The following is a 23,675-nucleotide window of genomic DNA, read 5'->3' as shown; positions in this document are numbered from 1 at the left end:
ATATTGTATATAGGGAGCTATGTGCAGGCTCATATTGTATATAAGGAGCTATGTGCGGTCTCATATTGAATATAGGAGGCTATATGAGGGCTCATACTTTATGTAGGGAGTTATATGCGGGTTCATGCTTTATATAGGGAGCTATGTGCTGGCTCTTATTGTATATAGGAAGCTATATGAGAGCTCATACTGTATATAGGGAGTTATGTGCAGGCTCATACTGTATATGGGGAGCTATGTGCAGGCTCATACTGTATATAGGAGGTTATTCAGGGGCTCATACTGTATATAGGGAGCTATGTGAGGCTTATATTGTGTATAGGGAGTTATGTAGGGCTCATACTGTATCTAGGGGCTATGTGAGGGCTCAAACTGTATCTAAGTAGCTATGTAGAGGCTCATACTGTATATTGGGGGCTATGTAAGGGTTCATACTTTATGTAGGTGGCAGTGTGTGGACTAATACTGTATGTACGGGGCTGTGTGTGGGCTCATACTGTATGTACAGGGCTATGTGGGGGCTCATACTGTATCTAGGGAGCTATGTGGGGGCTCATACAGAATACTCTGCTCAATATTAAGTCATACAATTAATATAAAAAATTAATCTCCCACCCCTGTTCTATTATATATAGTGCTATGTTATGTATCGGGCTGTACATAATGGAAAAAAAATTCTGGCATTTTGCATCTACAGATCTGCACCAGTGCATCTGTGTGTTACTCACATGACCTATTACATGATCTATCAAAGGGATCATATGACATGTCACGTGATACATTGGATACTTGGGGGGGGCCCACGCCTTATAAACTGCCTTGACTACGCTTAATCCAACCCTGCTTTAAGGGTATGTTCACATGAGATTTCATATTTTCTGCATTGGGTATTGTAACATATTGAAAGCATCCCTGCTGTTTTAGGAGAGAGCACATGGAAAAGGAAACATGAAGTGGGGACACACTTGTTGGGTAATGAGATAGACAAGGATGGAGACCTGAATATACAAGTTCTAGTAAAATAAGTTATTATTATTATTTATTATTATAGCGCCATTTATTCCATGGTGCTTTACATGTTACTGGTACAGGTGTTTATCACTTACTATATTATCTTGTCTGTAGCACTTCCTTTGTTCTCCCTCCTTGACTGCAGACGTAATTTGGATACTGTGTAAGCGACTTGGTATCTATGGTTACGTGCCGGCGTCACACGCATGCGCTGTCTGTGCTCCGTGGAGCTGTGGTGCGCGAGTCTCTATGCGTCAAGTGACTCGGGTCACATGTGCTTCCGAAGTCAGCTGATGCTTGACGCGAGGCCCTCAACTTCCGGTCCCTCCTGATGGCGCATGCGTGAACATAGGACGCTGCTCGTATACATCGGCTGACATACAGCCGCACGTGCCGGCCCCGGCTAGGAGATTGATTGGGCGACATCCTGATCATGTAGGCGGTCCGGTGGTGACTGATTGGCCACATCTTCTTTTTATACGTATTGGTTCTAATGGACGCTACCCCCTGACGAAGGACGTGGGTCCGAAACGCGCGTCGGGGTTCGCCGCGTGGTGCCATTCACATACACTGAACCAGTGTGCAGGTACTTTATTTTATACTCCTCTATTGAATCAGCATTTCTTGAACTTCAATTATTATATGTCTGGATATGGTGCACATGAGCGGGCAGTTATATGAAGTACATGATCATTCTCCTACATAATATCTTTATATATAGGTTATGACCACCCATGTTTTGCCCCATATCTGATAGACTGTTGGTTTATGTCAGAAATGATGTTACTGTGAACTAGCTGATTACCAGTTCCATATATACCTGCCTCTGTGTTATCATAATATATGTTGAATCTAGTATACATTTGTCTTGTAATGATTTAGTAACAAACTCTGTTTGGTTACTACAGTGCGGCTTTCCATGTAGTGCCACTTAAACCATAGTATTAATAAAGGTTTTTTAATTGAATCCTTCTACTTGATTGGACCTATCATTCGGTGGTTCTCCTTGTTTCATGTGTCTTACCGAATGGTCTGCCATTCCCTATTGGTCCATATAATAAGCACACAATGTTTGGTAGGCCTATGGATCTGTGGGTCTGAACATGGCCAATAATTTGTGCTATTATATTCAGTGCTGTGTGTATCTTAGAGTAAGGAACTTGCAGGAGATTGTGCAGCAGCAGGGGCAGGGTGCCGGGCTGTTAGACACAGCTGTCTCCCCACAGAGACATACAGACATGATCTATCATCATGTTTGGCTTCCTGATCACTGTATACTCAATGCTGAATAACCACTGTATGCAGATTAGAAAGCACTGACAGTGCTTCTGTAGCACCCCGAGGACTCGGCTGCTACAGGGGTATTGCACCTCGATCCAGAGGTGTGGTATTCCACTCCCGGGTAAGGATGGAGTGTGGAACATAGCTCAGTTAGCTGCATGCACTACACTCACCCCATTTCCGGGGGACAGACCAACGGTACTCCCACCAGATAGATGTGCAGGTACGACAGCTTCTGTCCCTGGCTGGAGTGGGGAGGGGGGAGGAACATCCCAGTGGTGTAGGAGCAGAGAGGGGAGGGACTCTGGGCATAGGTAGGAGCCCATTGGGTGCTAGTCACCTGGGCTCGGGTGTCAGAAGGGAGTATATAAGGGGGGCACCATCTTGGATAGAGAGTCAGTTCAGAGAGGAGCTCAGCCAGAGAGGGCTGACAGGGAGCTGTGGCTCAGTCTGGGCCCAGCTCCAGAGCCAGGCCTGGAGAGGAGGCCTGAGGCAGAGAGAGAGAGAGAAAGAAGAAGAAGGAGAAACAGGAACACCAGGAAAGGCCCAGAGACGCAAGAAGAGAGGGAACCCTGAGATCCCACGAGTTAACGGGTGAAGGGTTGGCAGAGAAGGGTACCGGATCCCAAACTGGTGGAGGCCAATTATCCTCAGCCAGGAACCGGAGGTCGTGGTCAAGCCTTGGCGCGACCCCTCACCATATCCACCAGGAAGGCATACCATATAGGGTCAGGGAAACCGGGAAAGGTTTCACCACCAGAAGGCCCGAGGGAGCCGGACAAAGGTGGGTCCCTAGTGGGGACGGCCAGTAGGAAGGAAGAGAGGGGAGCCTTGGACCACGCTCCGGAATTGCCTGGGAGTTAGCCGAGTCCCTCACCTGGTGGGCGCAGCACGGCTCGGGTGGTCCTTACTGCGCAGAAGTGACCTGATAAAGAACTGTGAGTAAAGCTGTGAAAACTGCAACCGCACGTCTCAGTGATTCCTTGTCACACCACCACGACCACCATCATTTCTCCCTGTCTCGCCAGCTGCCCTGAGGCTATACACCGTACCACCGGCCTCAGCGGTCTGCCCTGCAGCGGCGGCTTCATAGCCGCAATCAACGGGTGGCGTAGTCGAACAGAACAACATCTTATGCCAAGCACCGCCACTTAGTTTGACACCCTGGGCACGGACCGGGTCACCGCCACAAGAAGACTACTACCCCTATCGGATCCGGCTCCGGGTATTCCCCCCCCGCATGCGCACCGCAGCACAACATTGCCCAGGGGGTGAGTCACTTCCTCCTCCAGACTCAATGTTCCTGTGATTGCTGTGCGTAGAGAGGGAGCAGGAGCTGCCAGATCCTAGGGGACCTATTCAGATTTATTATGCAGCCAGGAGGCTAAGTTTCCTCTGTGACTGGTGCTAATATGCTAATATACTAGGAAATATCACCTGTCTGAAACCATTTATAGCCCGTCACTGTCTGAAAATTTTTACATATTGGAAATATTTTTTATCTTTACAGAAGGGAAGCACAATTTTAATTTTTTTTTTTTTTTACAAAAAGGCAAACATTATTTGAATATCTGAACAAGAAAATTTTTTAGAACCCTTAAAAGCCAGTACAATACCAGGCCATTTTTCCCCGTTCCTGACCAGGCACATTTTCAGCTTTATTTTCGTACACGCGGTTTAAAGAGCTGTTAAAAAAAAAATTTTGTTCAAATGTTGAAATTATTTTTTCCTCTTTTTTTCTGTGATATGTTGTGCTTGCAATTTTATTATTTTCATATTCTTTTTTTATTTTTTTGCCTATATCGGATTATATCGAAGGAAAAATAAGTGAAATATGTGAATGCTTTTTCCAATTTTTCTTTAATTTTATGACCACCAAGTGCCACTAAAATAGATTTTAAAATTTCTCTCCCTTACCTTCACAGAAATTTTTATATATTGGACGGTTTGTTCTTTTTGACAGGGGCAGGACTAGTAACAGGGATTTGGATTAACAGCAGCTTATTTTATTATTATTTCTTCCTGCTTTTTATTTTTTTATGTATTTTTTTGCTCATTTATTTCACACAATATGACTCTCCTAAAGTCACAAAATACCTTTGGGTGGCATTCCAACATTTACATTTTTTTTGTCTGATTTCCCCTGTAACTGGGGTGGGAATACTAGCCACAGTTACAGGAGAAATTGAGTCTCCTGGCTTCATAGCAGAACTCACCTTGTCTCCTAGCATCCAGCAGATCCTGATCTCTTCCTACACCCAGCGATCAGATGACTGCTGGTTCAAGAGGAGGAATTACTGTCACCACTTTCTATACTGGATAAACAGTTCTTGTTCATTGCTGTGTATATAGTGATTAGGAAGGCAGAGATGGTAACAAACCCTCTCTGCCTTCTCAATGGGTAGTCTGACTGTCTCTGACAGCCGGCTCCCTACTCCAAGCAGGTACATGATCTTGTGCAGCTACTAAATTGTGCATTGACATTTTAAAACCACTCATTCATTTATAGTCTATGGGCAGTCTGGAATTAGTTAATGCTGAATATTGCCATATATCAGGAAAAAATATCCGTATGTATCATGCAGCACAGATAAAAGGAAAATACAGCTGCTTGTAAAAGGTTAATCTGCAAGAAGCATAAATAGTTGCTTATAAAGGATTAAAAAAGAAAAATCAGCTGCCTGTAAAGGGATATATTCAAAATAGCATTTAATTGTTCAGGTGTAAGTTCAGTATACGGTATACTCAGAGGTGCAACATTCATGATGCAAGGTGGGCTTTTGTCTTGGTGTGGTGTAATTTTCTGGCTGCATAATGGTGGCAATTTGATAATTATAACATATATTTCTGGGTTATAATGCCTTTTGCTGTCCCTGCATCAGGGATCAATAGTGGAATGTTCCTGCCAAGCACCACACTCTCAAGTTGCATTACTTTATGTCATTGTTTTGTTTTTTCATAAATATTTCAGACATATATGCTTTTTTAGTGACAGCAACATTGAGACATTATGTACCTGCATATATCGGTCATCATGGTCCAATTTAGCTGTCATTGTTATTCTATTTTCTATTGGATTGTGCTATAGGGAAAAAATGTCAGATGGAAAATAATTATAGCCAGCTACTTTATACTGTCATGTGAGTGTTATGCCATGTCAGCCAGAAACAAGGATGGAAATGTCATTTTAATGATAATGATGGTCAAAATAATGAATATTAAAATCTGTACATTACTAAAAATTTTAATGAGATTACATTATTTACTCAAGTATATCTAGATCTTTTAATTACATTTAACTACTTAATGCAACCTGAAATTGCTACTTCAAAACAGTTTTCCAACTAAAATCTAAATTGCAAGTTACTAATATATACGCTATTCTTAATATAACCAGGTTTCAGTCTGTCATCCTGACAAATTGCCTTGGGCTGTATTTAGACAAGATATTTTTGTGAGCTGAAAATGCTAAGGCACTAATACGATGTCATTTACCATCACACAGGCATTGATGCCAGACTTTCTCCAGTCTTGTAAGTCCACTGCCTTGGAATAACTCTTGATTCTGCTATTTATTCACCTCCTAACACCTCTACTCCAAAAATATTTCTCAAATTTGCTCTTTCTTTATTGAATCAATAAAATTGCTATTGCATTGCTATCCTTGAGATAGGATAGGCCAGTGTCAGCGGCGGCCAAAACGGCTCAGTTAGGCCACGGCCCCACTATCAGTATTTGGTCAGTATTCGGTCAGTATTTTTTCTCAGGAGTGGGAGCCAAAACCAGGAGTGGGTGATAAATGCAGAATTGGTGACTTGTTTCTATTATACCTTTTCTCTGATTGTTCCTCACCTGTTTTTGGCTCCCACTCCTGAGAAAAAATACTGACCAAATACTGATAGAGTGGGGCCGTGGCCTTACAGAGCTGCTAAGCTCCATTGACGGAATAGTGGCTGCGACCGGGAATTGCATACCTGCCCCCTATGGATTTGAATAGGTGAAGAATGCAGTCAATGGAGCTGTACTGTGCAGCTCCGTAACTCAGCAGATCTGGCTGCCGACAACATCGGAAACTGCTGATCTGTGGGGGTGCTAAGTGTTGCACTCCCATTGATCAGACATTGGTGACCAGACCATCAGTGTTAAAGTCCCGGACAATTCCTTTAAAGGTAATTGTGTTATATAAATAAATTAAAACACCAAAATACTGGTATATCCAGGTTACAATTAACAGCATTATCATTCATATAATCATAGAATGTTAGAGTTGGAGGGGACCTCCAGCGTCATCGTGTCCAACGCAGGATGCACTAAACCATCTCAGACAGATGTTTGTCCAGCCTTTGTTTGAAGATATCCATTGAAGGAGAACTCACCACTAGTGTTGAGCGAATTTCAAATTCATGTTCGTATTCGGAGTTTCCGTCTTGTTCACGCCAAAAAATTGGTTCCGCCCACGAACATCTCTGATTTGCCATGCTATCACGCAGATAACATCTGCGTGACAGAGTGGCAAATTTGAAATGCCGAACAAATTCGCTCAACACTACTCACCACCTCTCATGACCGCCTGTTCCACTCATTGATCACCCTCACTGTCAAACAGTATTTTCTATTATCTAATATGTATCTTCTCCCTTTCAGTTTCATTCCATGGCTTCTCGTGTTTCCATGTGCAAATGATAATAAGGATGATCCCTCTACACTGTGACATCCCTTCAGATATTTGGACACAGCTATTAAGTCTCTTCTTAGCCTTCTTTTTTGCAAGCTAAACATTCTCAGATCCTTTAACCATTCCTCGTAGGACATAGTTTGCAGTCCACCATCCTGGTAGCTCTTCTCTGAACTTACTCTAGTTTTTCAATGTCTTTTTTAAAATGACTTGACACAGTATTCCAGATGAGGTCTGACCAAGGAGGAGTAGATTCCATACATCACACTAAAAATAACAAATACAAGACAGCAAGTATAATGTTCAGTTTTAATGAGCACGGTCCATACATGAACATGAATCCATATTAAAAGCTGAATTCGCAATGACAGAACAATGAATTAAACGATTAAAAATGGAATAATCTATTTCGCAAATAAATTAATGATACCAATAAATAAAACACAACTAGAAATACATCAGTCCTCACCCAAGCAGTATGGTCTGAATTAAATAAAACAGAAGATAGGTAGAACTGTATCCAACTGTGCGTGCCCAAGCAGGGAAGATACCGCTCCGCAATACGTTGCCTGCCTGCCCAGCACTACATGGAGGTATATTTACAATATGCCGTGAGACATACGGAATTACATACATCTCTAGAAACATACATTGTAGGTAATATTGATAAATTATCTCCCTTGTTTTGGTCAAATTGATTGTAAGTTTGAGAAATCACAGAGTCACAGAACAAGCAGCTCATTTAGTTAATTGACTATTTTATTAGATGTATTTTGCATTTTAGCTGGGTGGTTAAATACCAGCAAAAGGCTAGACAGAAAAGACACAGAAATGACTTTTTTTAAATCTGTATATCCATAAATTAAAAGGTTTATCAGCAACCCTATAATTTCCCTCACTAGCGCAAGCTGCACGTATAACAGTAATACAGGTGAGGAGCCATCAGAAGATACTACAACACCAGCTGGATGGGAATGTGGGCTTGGGGATCTGTCTCACTGATGAGATTCTTCAACTATGGATCTCGTTTACTTTAATATTGACCAGGTTCCTATATTATAAACTGAAACATAGAAATGGTCATATAATAGTCATTACAGAGTTTCAGCATGTCAGACACAATCCATATATCACATTTGCTTTGTAATCTGACAGCAGCATGATGTAGGGACAGAAACCCTGATTCCAGCGATGTATCACTTAGTTTACTGGGTGCAGCAGTTATGACAGAGTCACAGTTTTCTCTGCTGCAGATCTAGCAGAGCTCAGTGTTGATCTGTGTATAACCCCACACCACAGCTTTCTGTGTACATTGTATAGTGACTGAGAGCTGCTTATCAATGCTGGGGGTGTGGGGTTGGACTAGCAGGCACAAGGCCAGTTGTCCTGTAGTGATATTCTCCTGCTGATAAAACTCTGATTATATTAAAAAAGCACATCCCAATAATTGACAAATCACTGCAATCAGGGACTCTGCTCCTACATTATGGTTCTCTGAGATTACATAGCAAAACCTGGTGACAGATTGCCTTTAATATCTTTCATTAAAAATTATCCATTCAGCGCATTGAGGCCATGAGGAAAGAGTCTGTACTGTAGCAGAGACACTACTCTTCCCCATTGCTGAGCTGTGGCCAATCATTGTTACCTTCAGGACACATACGGTAGGCGGGCACTGGGCGAAAATAATATGTGAGCCCCCTTCTGTTTAACAGCTAATTTATCAAAAGTGAGTGGCTCATAATAAAGCTCCTTACTCCTGACTATGACTAGCTAGTCAATCTTTCATATCGATCAGTAATTTTGAACCTAGGTACCCTATTTAAATTATATTTTGGGCCCATTGTGCAGCTGTGACCGCTGTACCTATGGAGAGTCTGACTCTGACCACCTAAGGGTACATCGTTCTAGGGCAGAATACCTTTCATATAAGGACAGGCAATGAAACGCTGCACATTTTCTTATGCAGCCATACAAGGTTCCCACGATGAGGTTTTGGTGGGTGAGCTTTTACACTCGAAAAAATGCAAGTAACCTATTTTACTTAATAGGTGCAGAAATGGTGCAACATCAGAAACTCACGAAAAGCTCACCGTGGGAACGTAGCCTAAGGCTGTATGAGTGATTGAATTTCTATGGGTGCCCTATAACTGCTCCTTATTATAGCAATTATTAATAGATGCATTTGGAATTATTTCATACAAATGTTAGCTTGTAACACATCCCTTAATATAGATAAAGGCCTTTGTAACTGAATGGAATTCAGTAAAAGTTTATAACATATAAAAGTCAACTAGGATCTAGGCTTATGCACTATTGTGTTCTGCACAGAGATTCAGTGCTTTTTACATTTTTGGATAATAATGGATACTATATAATGAAATACATACTTTCTATTTGCATGAACAGAGCAGGCAAGTGCATTTAATGAATGGAGTCTTCAAGATTTGTCTCGGGAAACACTTCTCCCTGTGCTCCGTCACTTAGATGGGAGCCCTGCAGTGCCAGATCAGGCAAAGGTCCAATTTCGCTGTCTAGTGCTTGATCCATGTAAAATTCATTGTGACATGGCTAACAAACACCTACAGACCTCATCAATCACAGCCTAATGCCTGGAAATGTCTGCGAGCAGGTCACTGGTAGACACGGTGACGGGAATGACACTTGTACAGACTTTTACTTCTAATTAGTTAATGCGCAGTTTAGTAAGAAGGAAGAAATCCAGAACCTGCGCTGATAAAATAAAATATCTAATAAAAAAAAAAAAACTTTTACCAAAAATACAGTATAATGTAGCTAATTTTGATACATGGCATTAAAGAGGGCTTGTCATCTGCCATAAATATGTCATTTATTTTTCCTGATCTAAATGCTGCTGTTCTCCCAAATTTATCATGGCTGCTTTATTGCTCCTACACCTCCCCGATCATGAAATATGGCCCCTTCTTCCTTGTATATAAATGCAGTTTTGTTAGTCAAGGGGGTATCGTCCTCAACTCTCCTCTGTTGAGATCTTTTGGATCACGCCCCATTGGATAATAAGACTAGATTTACAGAAAGGTTACAAAAAGAGATTGAGGAGAAAACTGGCATATAGATAGTAGAGGGAGGGTTTGTCCACCACCCCTTTTAAAATGAAGTAGTTCCCTTTGTTATATAAGAAGAACATATACTCACATCCCACATTGGCGTCGTTCCAGGGATGTCAGCGATGGACATTGGTATACCACATGAGCCCTCCAAGAAATCAGTGGCCATTTTGGGGCCACAGCACTCTCACTACCTTCAGAAGAACTTCGGACAAGTGGAAGAAGGGAGGGCACAGCAGCCTAATTAGTGGCCACTGATCAGATCCAGGGGCACATGTGGCGTAAAAATGTCACATGAACATGTGTGGGAAGTGAGTATATATTAGTTATATTTTTCAATGGGGACTACGTCATTTAAAAAGTGGTTATCCAGATAGTAGACAAAAACTTTAGTACATATAAGCAACTCCCACTATTTTCAGTGGAATCCCCAATGATCAAGTGTGGAACAGCCAGTGCCCTAACTGAATGTGCCCATTAATAAGGGGATTTACTTCTTACAGTTTCTCTCGCTAATAGCACTATTTGCCTTTGCACCATTTTTATACATTTCCAATAGGATATATAAAATATGATTTTTTTCCACGTGAAATTACACATAGCCAAATATTAAAAACACAGTAAAGAAATAAAATGTACATCTTCCACTTCAGCATTTTTTGCCACTAAAATTTGGTCCGTGGCAAAACAGAGATATTAACTGGCAGTGTTGAAAAATGACTTTATTGTGCTTATTTCTTTTGTGCTATTAATTCAGTTTTTTTTATTTTGTTACCAACACTATGTATTATGCATTCAGCAATTGCCTGCTTAGAAATGGAGTTATGGGACATAAACTGTCATCAAATTATACTGTACTGTTAATTTTAAATTAATAGCTATATGAACATATGTAGCGACCCTGACGGTATTTTCACACAGGGTTTCTAGAGACAGAATAATCCAACAAGTTTTTAGGAGGAATCCACTTTTTGGGTTTTGAAGTGTTTTTTTCCACGTGGTATTTTGTAGCTTTTTGACTTGACATCACTTCTTTTTTTCTTTTTCTCCAAAAACTTTTGTTCGAAAAATAGAACTGCAAATTGGCTTTTCTATGATATGAATAGGAAGAGAATTCAAAGCATATTTGAAGTGGATTTTGTTGTGGATTTTAAAGCTCAATCAATTAGAAATCGTCTTCAAAAACTCTGTGATTCTAACCTTATAGATTCTTTCTAAGCTATTATCTGCATGCACGCAATGGTTTTCATGGCAGCAATATGGCAGGGATAATGACTAGTTTGGTTCGGACCTGGTCCCTCTCAATGACCAGAATTTCATGCATAAAATCTAACCATGAGAATTATTCAAATATTCGAGTGAAAATATACAAAACTGTGTAGTTGAAAATTACATTAGAAATGAACACAATTGAGCAATAATTGGTTAGGAGACTTCTGATGCGGTCCTTAGATTTAGAGACGAAAGCTTCCAAAGAACTGATTGAGTAAAAAATGATAGTATAAAAAACAAAGGCCTGAAGAAAATTTAAGGGTATGACCACATGGGTCAAATATGCTACAGATTTTTCCCCTGGCCTGTTCAGACAGCATTGTTAATGAAAAGTCTACAGAGTAAATTTACCGATTCTATGAGTTTTGACTTTTGCGACATGTCAATTTATGCTGAAGGTGTTCTTCATAGATTTCACCAGTTGCAATGTGGTCTATGGTAAATGTAGGGCAACAACATCCACACAATTTAGTGCAGAACTTATCTCTTTCTTGTGGCAGATTTATTTTTTTAATTCTTACCATGCGCGAATATACCATAGAAAAAATTACTATAAATTGAGCTCTGTAGACATCAGTGGTAGAGTTGGTGTGAATACAGTCATGGCCAAAAGTTTTGAGAATGACACCAAAATTATATTTTCATATGATCTGCTGGCCTCTGGTTTTTATTAGTGTTTGTCTGATGTTTATATCACATACAGAAATATAATTGCAATCATATTATGAGTACCAATAGGTTATATTGACAGTTAGAATGGGTTAATGCAGCAAGTCAATATTTGCAGTGTTGCCCCTTCTTCTTCAAGACCTCTGTAATTCTCCCTGGCATGCTCTCAATCAACTTTTGGACCAAATCCTGACTGATAGCAGTCCATTCTTGCATAATCAATGCTTGCATTTTGCCAGAATTTGTTGGTTTTTGTTTGTCCACCCGTCTCTTGATGATTGACCACAAGTTCTCAATGGGATTAAGATCTGGGGAGTTTCCAGGTCATGGACCCAAAATCTCTATGTTTTGTTCCATGAGCCATTTAGTTATCACCTTTGCTTTATGGCAAGGTGCTCCATCATGCTGGAAAAGGCATTGTTGGGTGCCAAACTGCTCTTGGATGGTTGGGAGAAGTTGCTCTTGGAGGACATTCTGGTACCATTCTTTATTCATGGCTGTATTTTTAGGCAAGACTGTGAGTGAGCCGATTCCCTTGGCTGAGAAGCAACCCCACACATGAATGGTTTCAGGATGCTTTACAGTTGGCATGAGACAAGACTGGTGGTAGCGCTCACCTCTTCTTCTCCGAATAAGCTGTTTTCCAGATGTCCCAAACAATCGAAAAGGGGATTCATCAGAGAAAATAACTTTGCCCCAGTCCTCAGCAGTCCAGTCCCTGTACCTTTTGCAGAATATCAGTCGGTCCCTGATGTTTTTTCTGGAGAGAAGTGGCTTCTTTGCTGCCCTCCTTGAAACCAGCCCTTGCTCAAAGAGTCTCCGCCTCACAGTGCGTGCGGAAGCACTCACACCAGCCTGCTGCCATTCCTGAGCAAGCTCGGCACTGCTGGTAGTCCGATCCCGCAGCTGAAACAGTTTTAAGATACGGTCCTGGCGCTTGCTGGTCTTTCTTGGGCGCCCTGGAGCCTTTTTGACAACAATGGAAGCTCTTTCCTTGAAGTTCTTGATGATGCGATAGATTGTTGACTGAGGTGCAATCTTTGTAGCTGCGATACTCTTCCCTGTTAGGCCATTTTTGTGCAGTACAATGATGGCTGCACGTGTTTCTTTAGAGATAACCATGGTTAACTGAAGAGAAACAATGATACCAAGAACCAGCCTCCTTTTAAAGTGTCCAGTGATGTCATTCTTACTTAATCATGACTGATTGATCGCCAGCCCTGTCCTCATCAACACCCACACCTGTGTTAATGGATCAATCACTAAAACAATGTTAGCTGCTCCTTTTAAGGCAGGACTGCAATGATGTTGAAATATGTTTTGGGGGTTAAAGTTCATTTTCTGGGCAAATATTGACTTTGCAAGTACAGTAATTGCTGTTAAGCTGATCACTCTTTGACATTTAGGAGTATATGCAAATTGCCATTACAAAAAATGAAGCAGTAAACTTTGGAAAAATTACTATTTGTCTCATTCTCAATACTTTTGTCCATGACTGTAGATTAGCAGGACCCCATCCATCTGCCATGTCAGTAAACTGTAACCGCTGGGTGGGACCCCTGAGGACCAACTCTTACCTCATGGTATCTGAAGCTCTTTTTCTGATCAGCTGACTAGGTTGGCTAATGAAATGAAGACCCGAGGATGTCAGGTGATACAAGCAGATCTCAAGGCTCCAAATCAATGGCCAAAGGTTACTAAACCGGTCGCTGGGTCACGTCCTGCAAATCTATTTTCACCAACACTAATCAGTTTTAAGAATTTATTTTGCCTCGTTAGAGCTGTGTACAAAATTTTGCTCCTTTTAAATCCCGTTTTTTACATGTCATCTTATATATACATCATTTTGTATCCCTCAACCAGACAGAAAACACTGATACATGGCCAATTATTCACAGTGATTGTTTTCTTCTATTTTATAGCTCTAAACTTAGTTTTGTCGTATAAATAAAATGGAAACCTTGTAATGGAGGGAAGCAAGATTTATATATTTTACATGATGAGCATGTACGTTATCACCCACAACCTGTTTTTTGTACCACGGCACAGTTATGTGGGAAATGAACTATGTGCTAAGAAACTCTACCATTACTAAGAGACCTTTAAATAGATTTTTACCCGTAACATCCTACAAATTATAAATCCGCTATAGATGACTTTTCATTGAGACAAAAAGCTTAAATGCAACGCTCATATGATATATATGTTTAGAATATAGGTAATACAGGAGTGAATTGGTTAACTTTTTATCTTTTTAAGTTGCTTGAGCTGTGAAGACTGTCATGGATTGTGTGCTCAGTGAGTGGTGGATGCCACTCAACACAAGTCTTAGAGAGTTGCCATCACTAGAACATCTTCAGATACTCTGGGTCCATTGTTACGGGATCTTAGTAGTTTATGCCTATGTAAGATTTTACATCAGGACAAGTTCTCGGGTCTCAGGTAGTCGAAGAGATATAAGGCCTCCACAAACAAGGGCAGTGGATGCTATGAGAATTGGAACCACCTTTGTTATGCCAACAAAAGATGCAAAAATCGAGTTTCCAAAAATGGCAGCCAATTTGCACAGGCCGTTCAGGATCCCAAATGCAGTTGCCCTGTTAATCAGAAATGAGAAGGGTTAATCAACACCTCTATGACCAGAATTTCATATTGTCAAACCAATGAGCTTAAAGGGAACCTGTCATGTAAAAAAAAAAAATACTATTAACCTGCAGATATGAGGTTAATTTGTAGGTTAATAGTGTTCTGAAGCTTCCTGGCGCCCACACTGAGAGCTCCGCTGCCGGAAGTAAATGAACTTTATTCCTCCTGGCAGCCTCAGGCTTTCAGTCATAGGAATGGTGCTGGCACAGCTTCAGTTACCGCTCAGTGCATAGTGAGCGGCGGCTATAACCGCGTCCCAGCACTGACTGACAGCCAGCTCTAATGCGGGCACTGGGCAGCTTCAGAATGCTATTAACCTACACATTAATCCCCTATCTGTAGGCTAATAGCATTATTTTTACATGACAGGTTTCCTATAAGAAAAAGACGAAGGATTCTATTTCCTTTAGGTTCAGTGTTTGAAGTTATAGTATTTACATCGCTGGTCACTTACTTAGCTTACCTAGGAGTTATGGCAATGGCAGAAAACGCATTAAACCCAGCATCAGTAAAACCTAATGAGACTTTGAACCCTTATTTTCATTTTCAACTGATCTGAAACTCTTGCCTTGGAGACCTTTGGATCAGATGACCAACAAGTGATACCTTACAGCACAGGGTTCTCTGACAGACCTCGACTCTTTTGCATAAGGCTATGTTCCCACAATGAGCTTTTCGTGCACTTTTAACGCTGCATATTTTTGCTGCATAAAAAAACGCAGCATCTTACAGTACCAGAAAAGTGAATGGGGTTTATAGAAATATCATGCCCACAGTGCTTCTTTTTAACTTATCTTAAACTGACCTGTGGTGAGTGTTTCAAATCCGCAGCATGTCACTGTCTCTTGTGGGTAAGCTGCATTTTCTGTGCAGAATTTCCCCATAGTCTTGCATTAGATGTGGAAATTCCGCAGGTAAAAAACGCACATACGTTTCCGCGGTAAAAATAAAAGTAATCCGTACCTAAGTAAACTACCGTTCAAAAGTTTGGGGTCATTTAGAAATTTCATTATTTTTGAAAGAAAAGCACATTTTTTTTAATGAAGCTAGCATTAAATGAATCAGAAATATACTCTATACATTGTTAATGTGGTAAATGACTATTCTAGCTGCAAACGTCTTGTTTTTATTGCAGTATCTCTACATAGGTGTATAGAGGCCCATTTCCAACAAACGCCACTCCAGTGTTTTAATGGTACATTGTAGTTGCTAACTGTGTAAGAAGGCTAATGGATGTTTAGAAAACCCTAGAAAACCCTAGCACAAGTATGTTAGCCCAGCTGAAAACGGTTTGGCTGATTTGAGAAGCTATAAAATTGACCTTCCTTTGAGCTAGTTGAGAATCTTGAGCATTGCATTTGTTTGTTCTATGAAACTCTCAAAATGGCCAGAAAAAGAGAACTTTCATGTGAAACTCAACAGTCTATTCTTGTTCTTAGAAATGAAGGCTATTCCATGCGAGAGATTGCCAAGAAACTGAAGATTTCCTACAACGGTGTGTACTGCTCCCTTCAGAGGAGAGCACAAACAGGCTCTAACCAAAGTAAAAAGAGAAGTGGGAGGCCCCGCTGCAGAACTGAGCAACAAGACAAGTACATTAGAGTCTCTAGTTTGAGAAATCAACGCCTCACAGCTCCTCAACTGGCAGCTTCATTAAATAGTACACGCAAAACGCCAGTGTCAACGTCTACAGTGAAGAGGCGACTCCGGGATGCTGGCCTTCAGGTCAAAGTGGAAAAGAAAAAGCCATATCTGAGACTGGCTAATAAAAGGAAAAGATTAATATGGGCAAAAGAACACAGACATTGGACAGAGGAAGATTGGAACAAAGTTTTATGGACAGACGAATCAAAGTTTGAGTTGTTTGGATCACACAGAAGAACATTTGTGAGCCACAGAACAGCTGAAAAGATGCTGGAAGAGTGCCTGACGCCATCTGTCAAGCATGGTGGAGGTAATGTGATGGTCTGGGGTTGCTTTGGTGCTGGTAAAGTGGGAGATTTGTACAAGGTAAATGGGATTTTGAATGAGGAAGGCTATCACTCCATTTTGCAACGCCATGCCATACCCTGTGGACAGGGCTTGATTGGAGCCAATTTCATCCTACAACAGGACAATGACCCAAAGCACACCTCCAAATTATTCATCAACTATTTAGGAAAGAAGGAGGCAGCTGGTATTCTATCTGTAATGGAGTGGCCAGAGCAGTCACCAGATATCAACCCCATTGAGCTGTTGTGGGAGCAGCTTGACCGTATGGTATGCAAAAAGTGCCCATCAAGCCAATCCAACTTGTGGGAGGGGCTTCAGGAAGCATGGGGTGAAATTTCTCAAGATTACCTCAGCAAATTAAAAGCTAGAATGCCAAAGGTCTGCAATGCTGTATTAGCTGCAAAGGGGGCATTCTTTGACGAAAGCAAAGTTTGAAGGAGAAAATTATTCTTTCTAATAAAAAATCATTATTTCTAACCTTGTTAATGTCTGGACTATACTTTCTAATCATTTTGCAACTCATTTGATAAATAAAAGTATGAGTTTTCATGGAAAACAGCAAATTGTCTGGGTGACCCGAAACTTTTGAACGGTAGTGTATGTCAATAAAGTTTTGTCAAATACCAGGATGTAACAAAAACAAAGCAGCTTTATTTAAAGCATGACGTACCAAAAAGAGCAGCTTCGCAAAGGAGCACTTCCGGTAGGCGGCCGCTGCCTCTGACACTGTTAACAGCTGATCGGCGGAGGTGCTGGGTGTCGGACCCTGACTGATCAGACATTGGTGACCTATCCTAGGGATAGATCAGCAATGAAAAAGTAGAGGATAACCTCTTTAAATCAATGTCAACAAATGCCTTCAATGAATAGCGAACCATTTATGGGGGTTTCTTCACTCTCTCTAGAGGCAGATGTCAGGGAAAGGATACACCTAGGGTATGGCACACGCATGGCAAGGCTAGAAAACCAGATTGTTCTCTTCAGGGTGGTTAGTTTGCATTTTGTAGGAAGTTATAGGCTGATGTTTTGGTGTTTTATCTCCGTTATTTTGTGATCGCACTTGAGTCGGTTTATAAAGGATGGTGTTCACTATAAGTTTAAATCTAAATTTTCTGTTAAATGCAGGATAATGATTTTAATATGTAAATGTCTTTTCGTCACAACCTGCTGCCTGTGGTCCACATGCAGACCGTGACGCCAATCTGTGTGACCCACCACAACCATATGGACGGGACAATGTTTGACTGACAGGTTAACTATATGTGGGCAGCCACATACAGAAGAGTAGTGACAGCAGCGGAGGAGCAGGGACTGGCAAGTACTTATGGTGCACTGTGTAGAGATTTCTCAATGCCTCAAACATTAGGAGAATGGGGCACTCCAGAAAGCAGTATGTGAATTAAACAGGTGCCCCTCCATGTCTGTGGCTCCACTGCAGTTTATGGGAGTTGTGAAACATTAAGCAGAAAGCAAAAACCCATCACCTATTGTAGAGAGCCATGTTCATTCATCATCATTAGTTTTTTTATGAGAATATAGAAGCGGATTTTACTGGCAATCCACATTTAAAAATGCTTCACATACTCTTCGTATAAGTTTTCAGCTGGTTTTATTGGGAAATTTTCAAAATAATGTGAAAAAAAAACAGCACAGTATGCACTAAAAATGAGCTTTTCCTATTAAAATCAGTCAAAAACTTTTTCAAAGAGTATTTGGCATATTTTTGTGGATTTGGGTGCAGAAGCTATTTCTAAATCCTCGTCCAAAAAGCTGGGAAGGTATTATTAGAGTGCTGATTTTTGGAGGTAAGTAGAATTTTTACCTATTAGACATTTATTGTATATACTTTCGATATGCCAGAAATGTCATAGAAGGTAGCACCCCTTTAATTTTTAGTGCTGTCCCTGGATTGGTTCAGTAGGACAATGTGTCCCCCTTGGACCAAAACAGGTTGAGCACCTACGCTATACATCTACTTCCTACCAAATTGTTAAATAACGTTCATTTTCGTGGATACAACATGGGTTTACACCTGAACAAAGAGAACAGATTCTAGTACCTTTTATTTGTAGGGTAAAGCTCCACAGTAATAACATCCAGGGCATTCCATGCCGCTATACTGGTGCCACAGAACAGGCACTGCCAGCCAATCATGGCAGATTCACTGTTACCAAAGAACAGGAAGAAACAGCAAACCGCAGATATCAGCATAGAGCCGGCTGGAAGAGAACACAAGATGGAATGTTATATTCACCAAAGATTGCTCGTTGCTTATCTACCATGCTTCCTTTATTTTGTGTCCCGTGGAAACCACAAATAAGACACCATCATCTATCTATCTATCTATCTATCTATCTATCTATCTATCTATCTATCTATCTATCTATCTATCTATCATCTATCTATCTATCATATGTATCTATCTATCTGTCTATCTATCTATCTATCTATCTATCATATGTATCTATCTATCTGTATATCTATCTATCTATCTGTCTATCTATCTATCTATCATCTATCTATCTATCTATCATCTATCTATCTATTTATCATATGTATCTATCTATCTGTATATCTATCTATAGTATGTATCTGTATATCTATCTATTAGTGATGAGCGAGCATGTTCTGTTAACTCTTTTGGCGAGTATACTCGGGTGAGTGCCGAGTATCTTCAGCGTACTCAGTGATTTGTTTGAATTGCTCCCATGTGCATGATTAGCGACTGTTTGACAGCTTTCATACATGTGAGGAATGCTTGTTTCTTTCGCATTCCTCACATGTATTAAAGCTGTCAAACAGTCGCAAATCATGCACACGGGAGTGATTCAAACATATCACCGAGCAGCTGTAAATACTCGGAGCTCGCCCAAGTATACTCGCCGAAAGGGTTAACCGAACATACTCGCTCCACACTACTATCTATCTATCTATCTATCTATCTATCTATTATCTTTGCACATTATCTAAAAATCTGTAATTTCTTGAATGTATTATATTCCGGCACATAATACACCGATGTCACACCGATGTCACACGGATGTCATCCATGTCCGTTACGTGTTTTCCACGGACCCATAGATTTGTATGGATCCATGTGATCCGTGCTGCCGGTAAAACACACACATGTGCATAACCCTATAGATTATAATGGGTGTGCATGTGTACGTGTCTCCAGTATGTGGAAAGACAGATGTCACACGTACCGGAAACACGGACGTGTGAAGGGGGCCTAACATGTATGAATCCCATTTTTGGGGTCATGGATAAAGAGAAGAAACATAATGTGTACCCAACCTACAGTGGTGGCCAAAAGTATTGGCACCCCTGCAATTCTGTCAGATAATACTCAGTTTCTTCATGAAAATGATTGCAATCACAAATTCTTTGGTATTATTCTCTTCATTTAATTTGCTTGCAAGGAAAAAACACAAAAGAGAATGAAGCAAAAATCAAATCATTGATCATTTCACACAAAACTCCAAAAATGGGCCAGACAAAAGTATTGGCACCCTCAGCCTAATACTTGGTTGCACAACCTTTAGCCAAAATAACTGCGAACAACCGCTTCCGGTAACCATCAATGAGTTTCTTACAATGCTCTGCTGGAATTGTAGACCATTCTTCTTTGGCAAACTGCTCCAGGTCCCTGATATCTGAAGGGTGCCTTCTCCAAACTGCCATTTTGAGATCTCTCCACAGGTGTTCTATGGGATTCAGGTCTGGACTCATTTCTGGCCACCTTAGAAGTCTCCAGTGCTTTCTCTCAAACCATTTTATAGTGCTTTTGTAAGTGTGTTTTGGGTCATTGTCCTGCTGCAAGACCCATGACCTCTGAGGGAGACCCAGCTTTCTCACACTGGGCCCTACATTATGCTGCAAAATTTGTTGGTAGTCTTCAGACTTCATAATGCCATGCACACGGTCAAGCAGTCCAGTGCCAGAGGCAGCTAAGCAACTCCAAAACATCAGGGAACCTCCGCCATGTTTGACTGTAGGGACCGTGTTCTTTTCTTTGAATGCCTCTTTTTTTTTCCTGTACACTCTATGTTGATGCTTTTTGCCAAAAAGCTCTACTTTTGTCTCATCTGACCAGAGAACATTCTTCCAAAACGTTTTAGGCTTTCTCAGGTAAGTTTTGGCAAACTCCAGCCTGGCTTTGTTATGTCTCGGGGTAAGAAGTGGGGTCTTCCTGGGTATCCTACCATACAGTCCCTTTTCATTCAGACGCCGACGGATAGTACGGGTTGACACTGTTGTACCCTCGGACTGCAGGGCAGCTTGAACTTGTTTGGATGTTAGTCGAGGTTCTTTATCCACCTTCCGCACAATCTTGCGTTGAAATCTCTCGTCAATTTTTCTTTTCCGTCCACATCTAGGGAGGTTAGCCACAGTGCCATGGGCTTTAAACTTCTTGATGACACTGCGCACAGAAGACACAGGAACATTCAGGTCTTTGGAGATGGACTTGTAGCCTTGAGATTGCTCATGCTTCCTCACAATTTGGTTTCTCAAGTCCTCAGACAGTTCTTTGGTCTTCTTTCTTTTCTCCATGCTCAATGTGGTACACACAAGGACACAGGGCAGAGGTGGAGTCAACTTTAATCCATGTTAACTGGCTGCAAGTGTGATTTAGTTATTGCCAACACCTGTTAGGTGCCACAGGTAAGTTACAGGTGCTGTTAATTACACGAATTAGAGAAGCATCACATGATTTTTCAAACAGTGCCAATACTTTTGTCCACCCCCTTTTTTAGGTTTGGTGTGGAATTGTATCCAATTTGGCTTTAGGACAATTCTTTTTGTGTTTTTTCATTGAAGACAAATTAAATGAAGATAATAATACCAAAGAATTAGTGATTGCAATCATTTTCAGGAACAAACTGAGGATTATCTGACAGAATTGCAGGGGTGCCAATACTTTTGGCCACCACTGTAACACTGCTCAAATTCCTGACGTTTCCAGTTTACATAAGTTTGAGAAGTAACACACAGATATGGGAAATAAAGGAGAACACATTAGAGTGGGTTGTTCTTCATGATCTGTGGCAAATTGTGAGGCAGTCCCTATTGGCATGTTAATGGATGTGATACCATTTGGGGTATTCTGCAATCGGTTCTGTGTGGCTCTTGTTACTCTTCCTGGGCACAACTCGATCTTTGCTCCAAACTAGCTTCATTTTGGACACTCACCTATCATTCTTATCCTTCCAATTTTATCCATCAGGAGAGCAGAGATGATATTTCCAGGCAGTACAGACAAGCTCCCCAGAAAACTGACCAGGTAAATCAGGAAATCATTATCTGCTTCAAAGTCAATATCACAGTCTTCTTTATGATTAGAGAATGTGCTGTTCACTAACGTGCAATCAATGAATCTGTGCTCATGGAGATCTGTATAACAAACATGTAGACATTCGTGAGCATGAAGAACGTCAGATATAAATGGTTCATTATTACAGGACTCCCAAATCAGTATCTCCGATAATTTTGCATGCTAGTGGACTGATGGGATCTGCCAGCTTTCCAATGAGATTACGATGAATATGTTTACTAAGGATTTGATTTCATTGTGAATCATGAAATCTTTAGATCTTTTTGACCAATAAATCGTTATGGCAGGTAAATCGCTAAACGGGTAATGCCATGTAGCAATGTTAAAGGATATCATTAGTATATACTATAACATTAGTATGGCAACCTCTTGGCACTCTGCCAATCACAAGAATAAAGGAACAGAGGCATAGTGAACAGAGGTGCAGGGGGAGCAGTCGTACCCAGGCTCTTATGAAGACACTTATGAACCTTGGTGCCCAGGAACTTCACAGTCCAGATCTGTGAAAGTACCTAGGTTCTAGAGATGAGCGGATCTGACGAGAATCAACTACTTGGCGTATTTGAATCCTGCAGATTTTTCTGGGAAATTCAATTTGCAGCTAATTTATTCTCAGCAAATTCAATGCCTCTTATTGTGCTTTTGGGGTCTGGAGAGACCCCAGAACATAATAAACGTAAGATGTAAAAAACAGAATAAAAAAAGCAATCAATACACATCTCACCGATCACCTCTGCTGTCGGTGCTTCCAGCTGCCACTAGATCTAGGATGTCCTTGCACATGAGCCTAGTCACATCAGACGTCACAGTCTAGAGTGCCCATATAGTAAGGTTGCGGTGCACCTCCTGAAGTCACATCGTCCTGACCTAGCTTGAAGAGACCCTACAGTGTAGATTGTATGTTGGAAGTGGCAGGGAGGTGAACGGTGAGATGAGTATTAGTTTTTATTTATTTTTTTTATATTAGCCGGCCCTCTATGGTTTAGCAAATTGCCGGCCAGCCACCATCTTGTTGAATTTATGCACAGCAAATTATAAAAAATATACGTTCTGGAGAATATTGATTTTTATAAAATTTTAATAAAATTAAATTCCTCTCAAATAAATTTGCCTGACTAATAGGTTCCTATTAGTGATGAGCGAGTATGTTCTGTTAACCCTTTTGGCGAGCATGCTCAGGTGCTCACAGAGTATCTTCAGCGGTGCTCGGTGTTATGTTTTAGTCACTCCGTGCTCATGATTTGCGACTGTTTGACAGCTTTAATACATGTAAGGAATGCCTAAGAAATAGGTATTCCTCACATGTATTAAAGCCGTCGAACAGTCGCAAATCATGAGCACGGAGTGACTAAAACATAAAACCCGAGTATGCTGAAGATACTCGGCGAGCATACGAGCATGCTCTTAAATTTCAAGTAACGAGCATGCTCACTCATCACTAGTTCCTATGGCTTATTTAAAGTTTTTTTCAGCCCTTAAATTTAATCTATATCTAATAGATGTGGGTGCCACCTATTTATAGAGCGGTGGTCCCCAGATCCCCAACTCCAGCTGGTTCCTCACCATAGTGACAATAGAAGTGGCAGTGCATGAGCAAACTCTCTCCATTCACTGATATTTCAACACAGGTTATAGATGAGCGCGCTTGCTGGGGAGTATTCAGAAATCTCATAGCAGCATGGCCATGTCTCGTGTCACTGCAGCT

The 23,675-nt window shown here is 40.9% G+C and overlaps 1 protein-coding gene across 5 annotated transcripts in view; it reads right to left on the bottom strand.

Moving 5' to 3' along the window:
* Positions 1–7,264: 7,264 nt before the first annotated feature.
* The window catches only part of SV2B (synaptic vesicle glycoprotein 2B), a 260,779-nt gene continuing 244,368 nt past the window's right edge, over positions 7,265–23,675 (bottom strand). For all 5 annotated transcript variants that reach the window (XM_073653294.1, XM_073653292.1, XM_073653295.1 and 2 more), the window contains 3 exons: positions 21,829–22,029; positions 18,695–18,854; positions 7,265–14,594 (listed from right to left, as the gene is read on the bottom strand). In XM_073653294.1, the coding sequence (XP_073509395.1) occupies positions 14,411–14,594; positions 18,695–18,854; positions 21,829–22,029 (545 nt within the window). In that variant the 3' untranslated portion in view covers positions 7,265–14,410. The remainder of the gene's footprint in view (positions 14,595–18,694; positions 18,855–21,828; positions 22,030–23,675) is intronic.

This window comes from Phyllobates terribilis, unplaced genomic scaffold, assembly GCF_046119375.1.
Source record: "Phyllobates terribilis strain yellow unplaced genomic scaffold, ASM4611937v1 Scaffold_11__3_contigs__length_659146591, whole genome shotgun sequence".
In the NCBI taxonomy this organism is placed as follows: Eukaryota; Metazoa; Chordata; class Amphibia; order Anura; family Dendrobatidae; genus Phyllobates; species Phyllobates terribilis.
The sequence above is the reverse complement of the archived record's forward strand: the minus strand, read 5'-3'. Positions and strand labels throughout refer to the sequence as shown.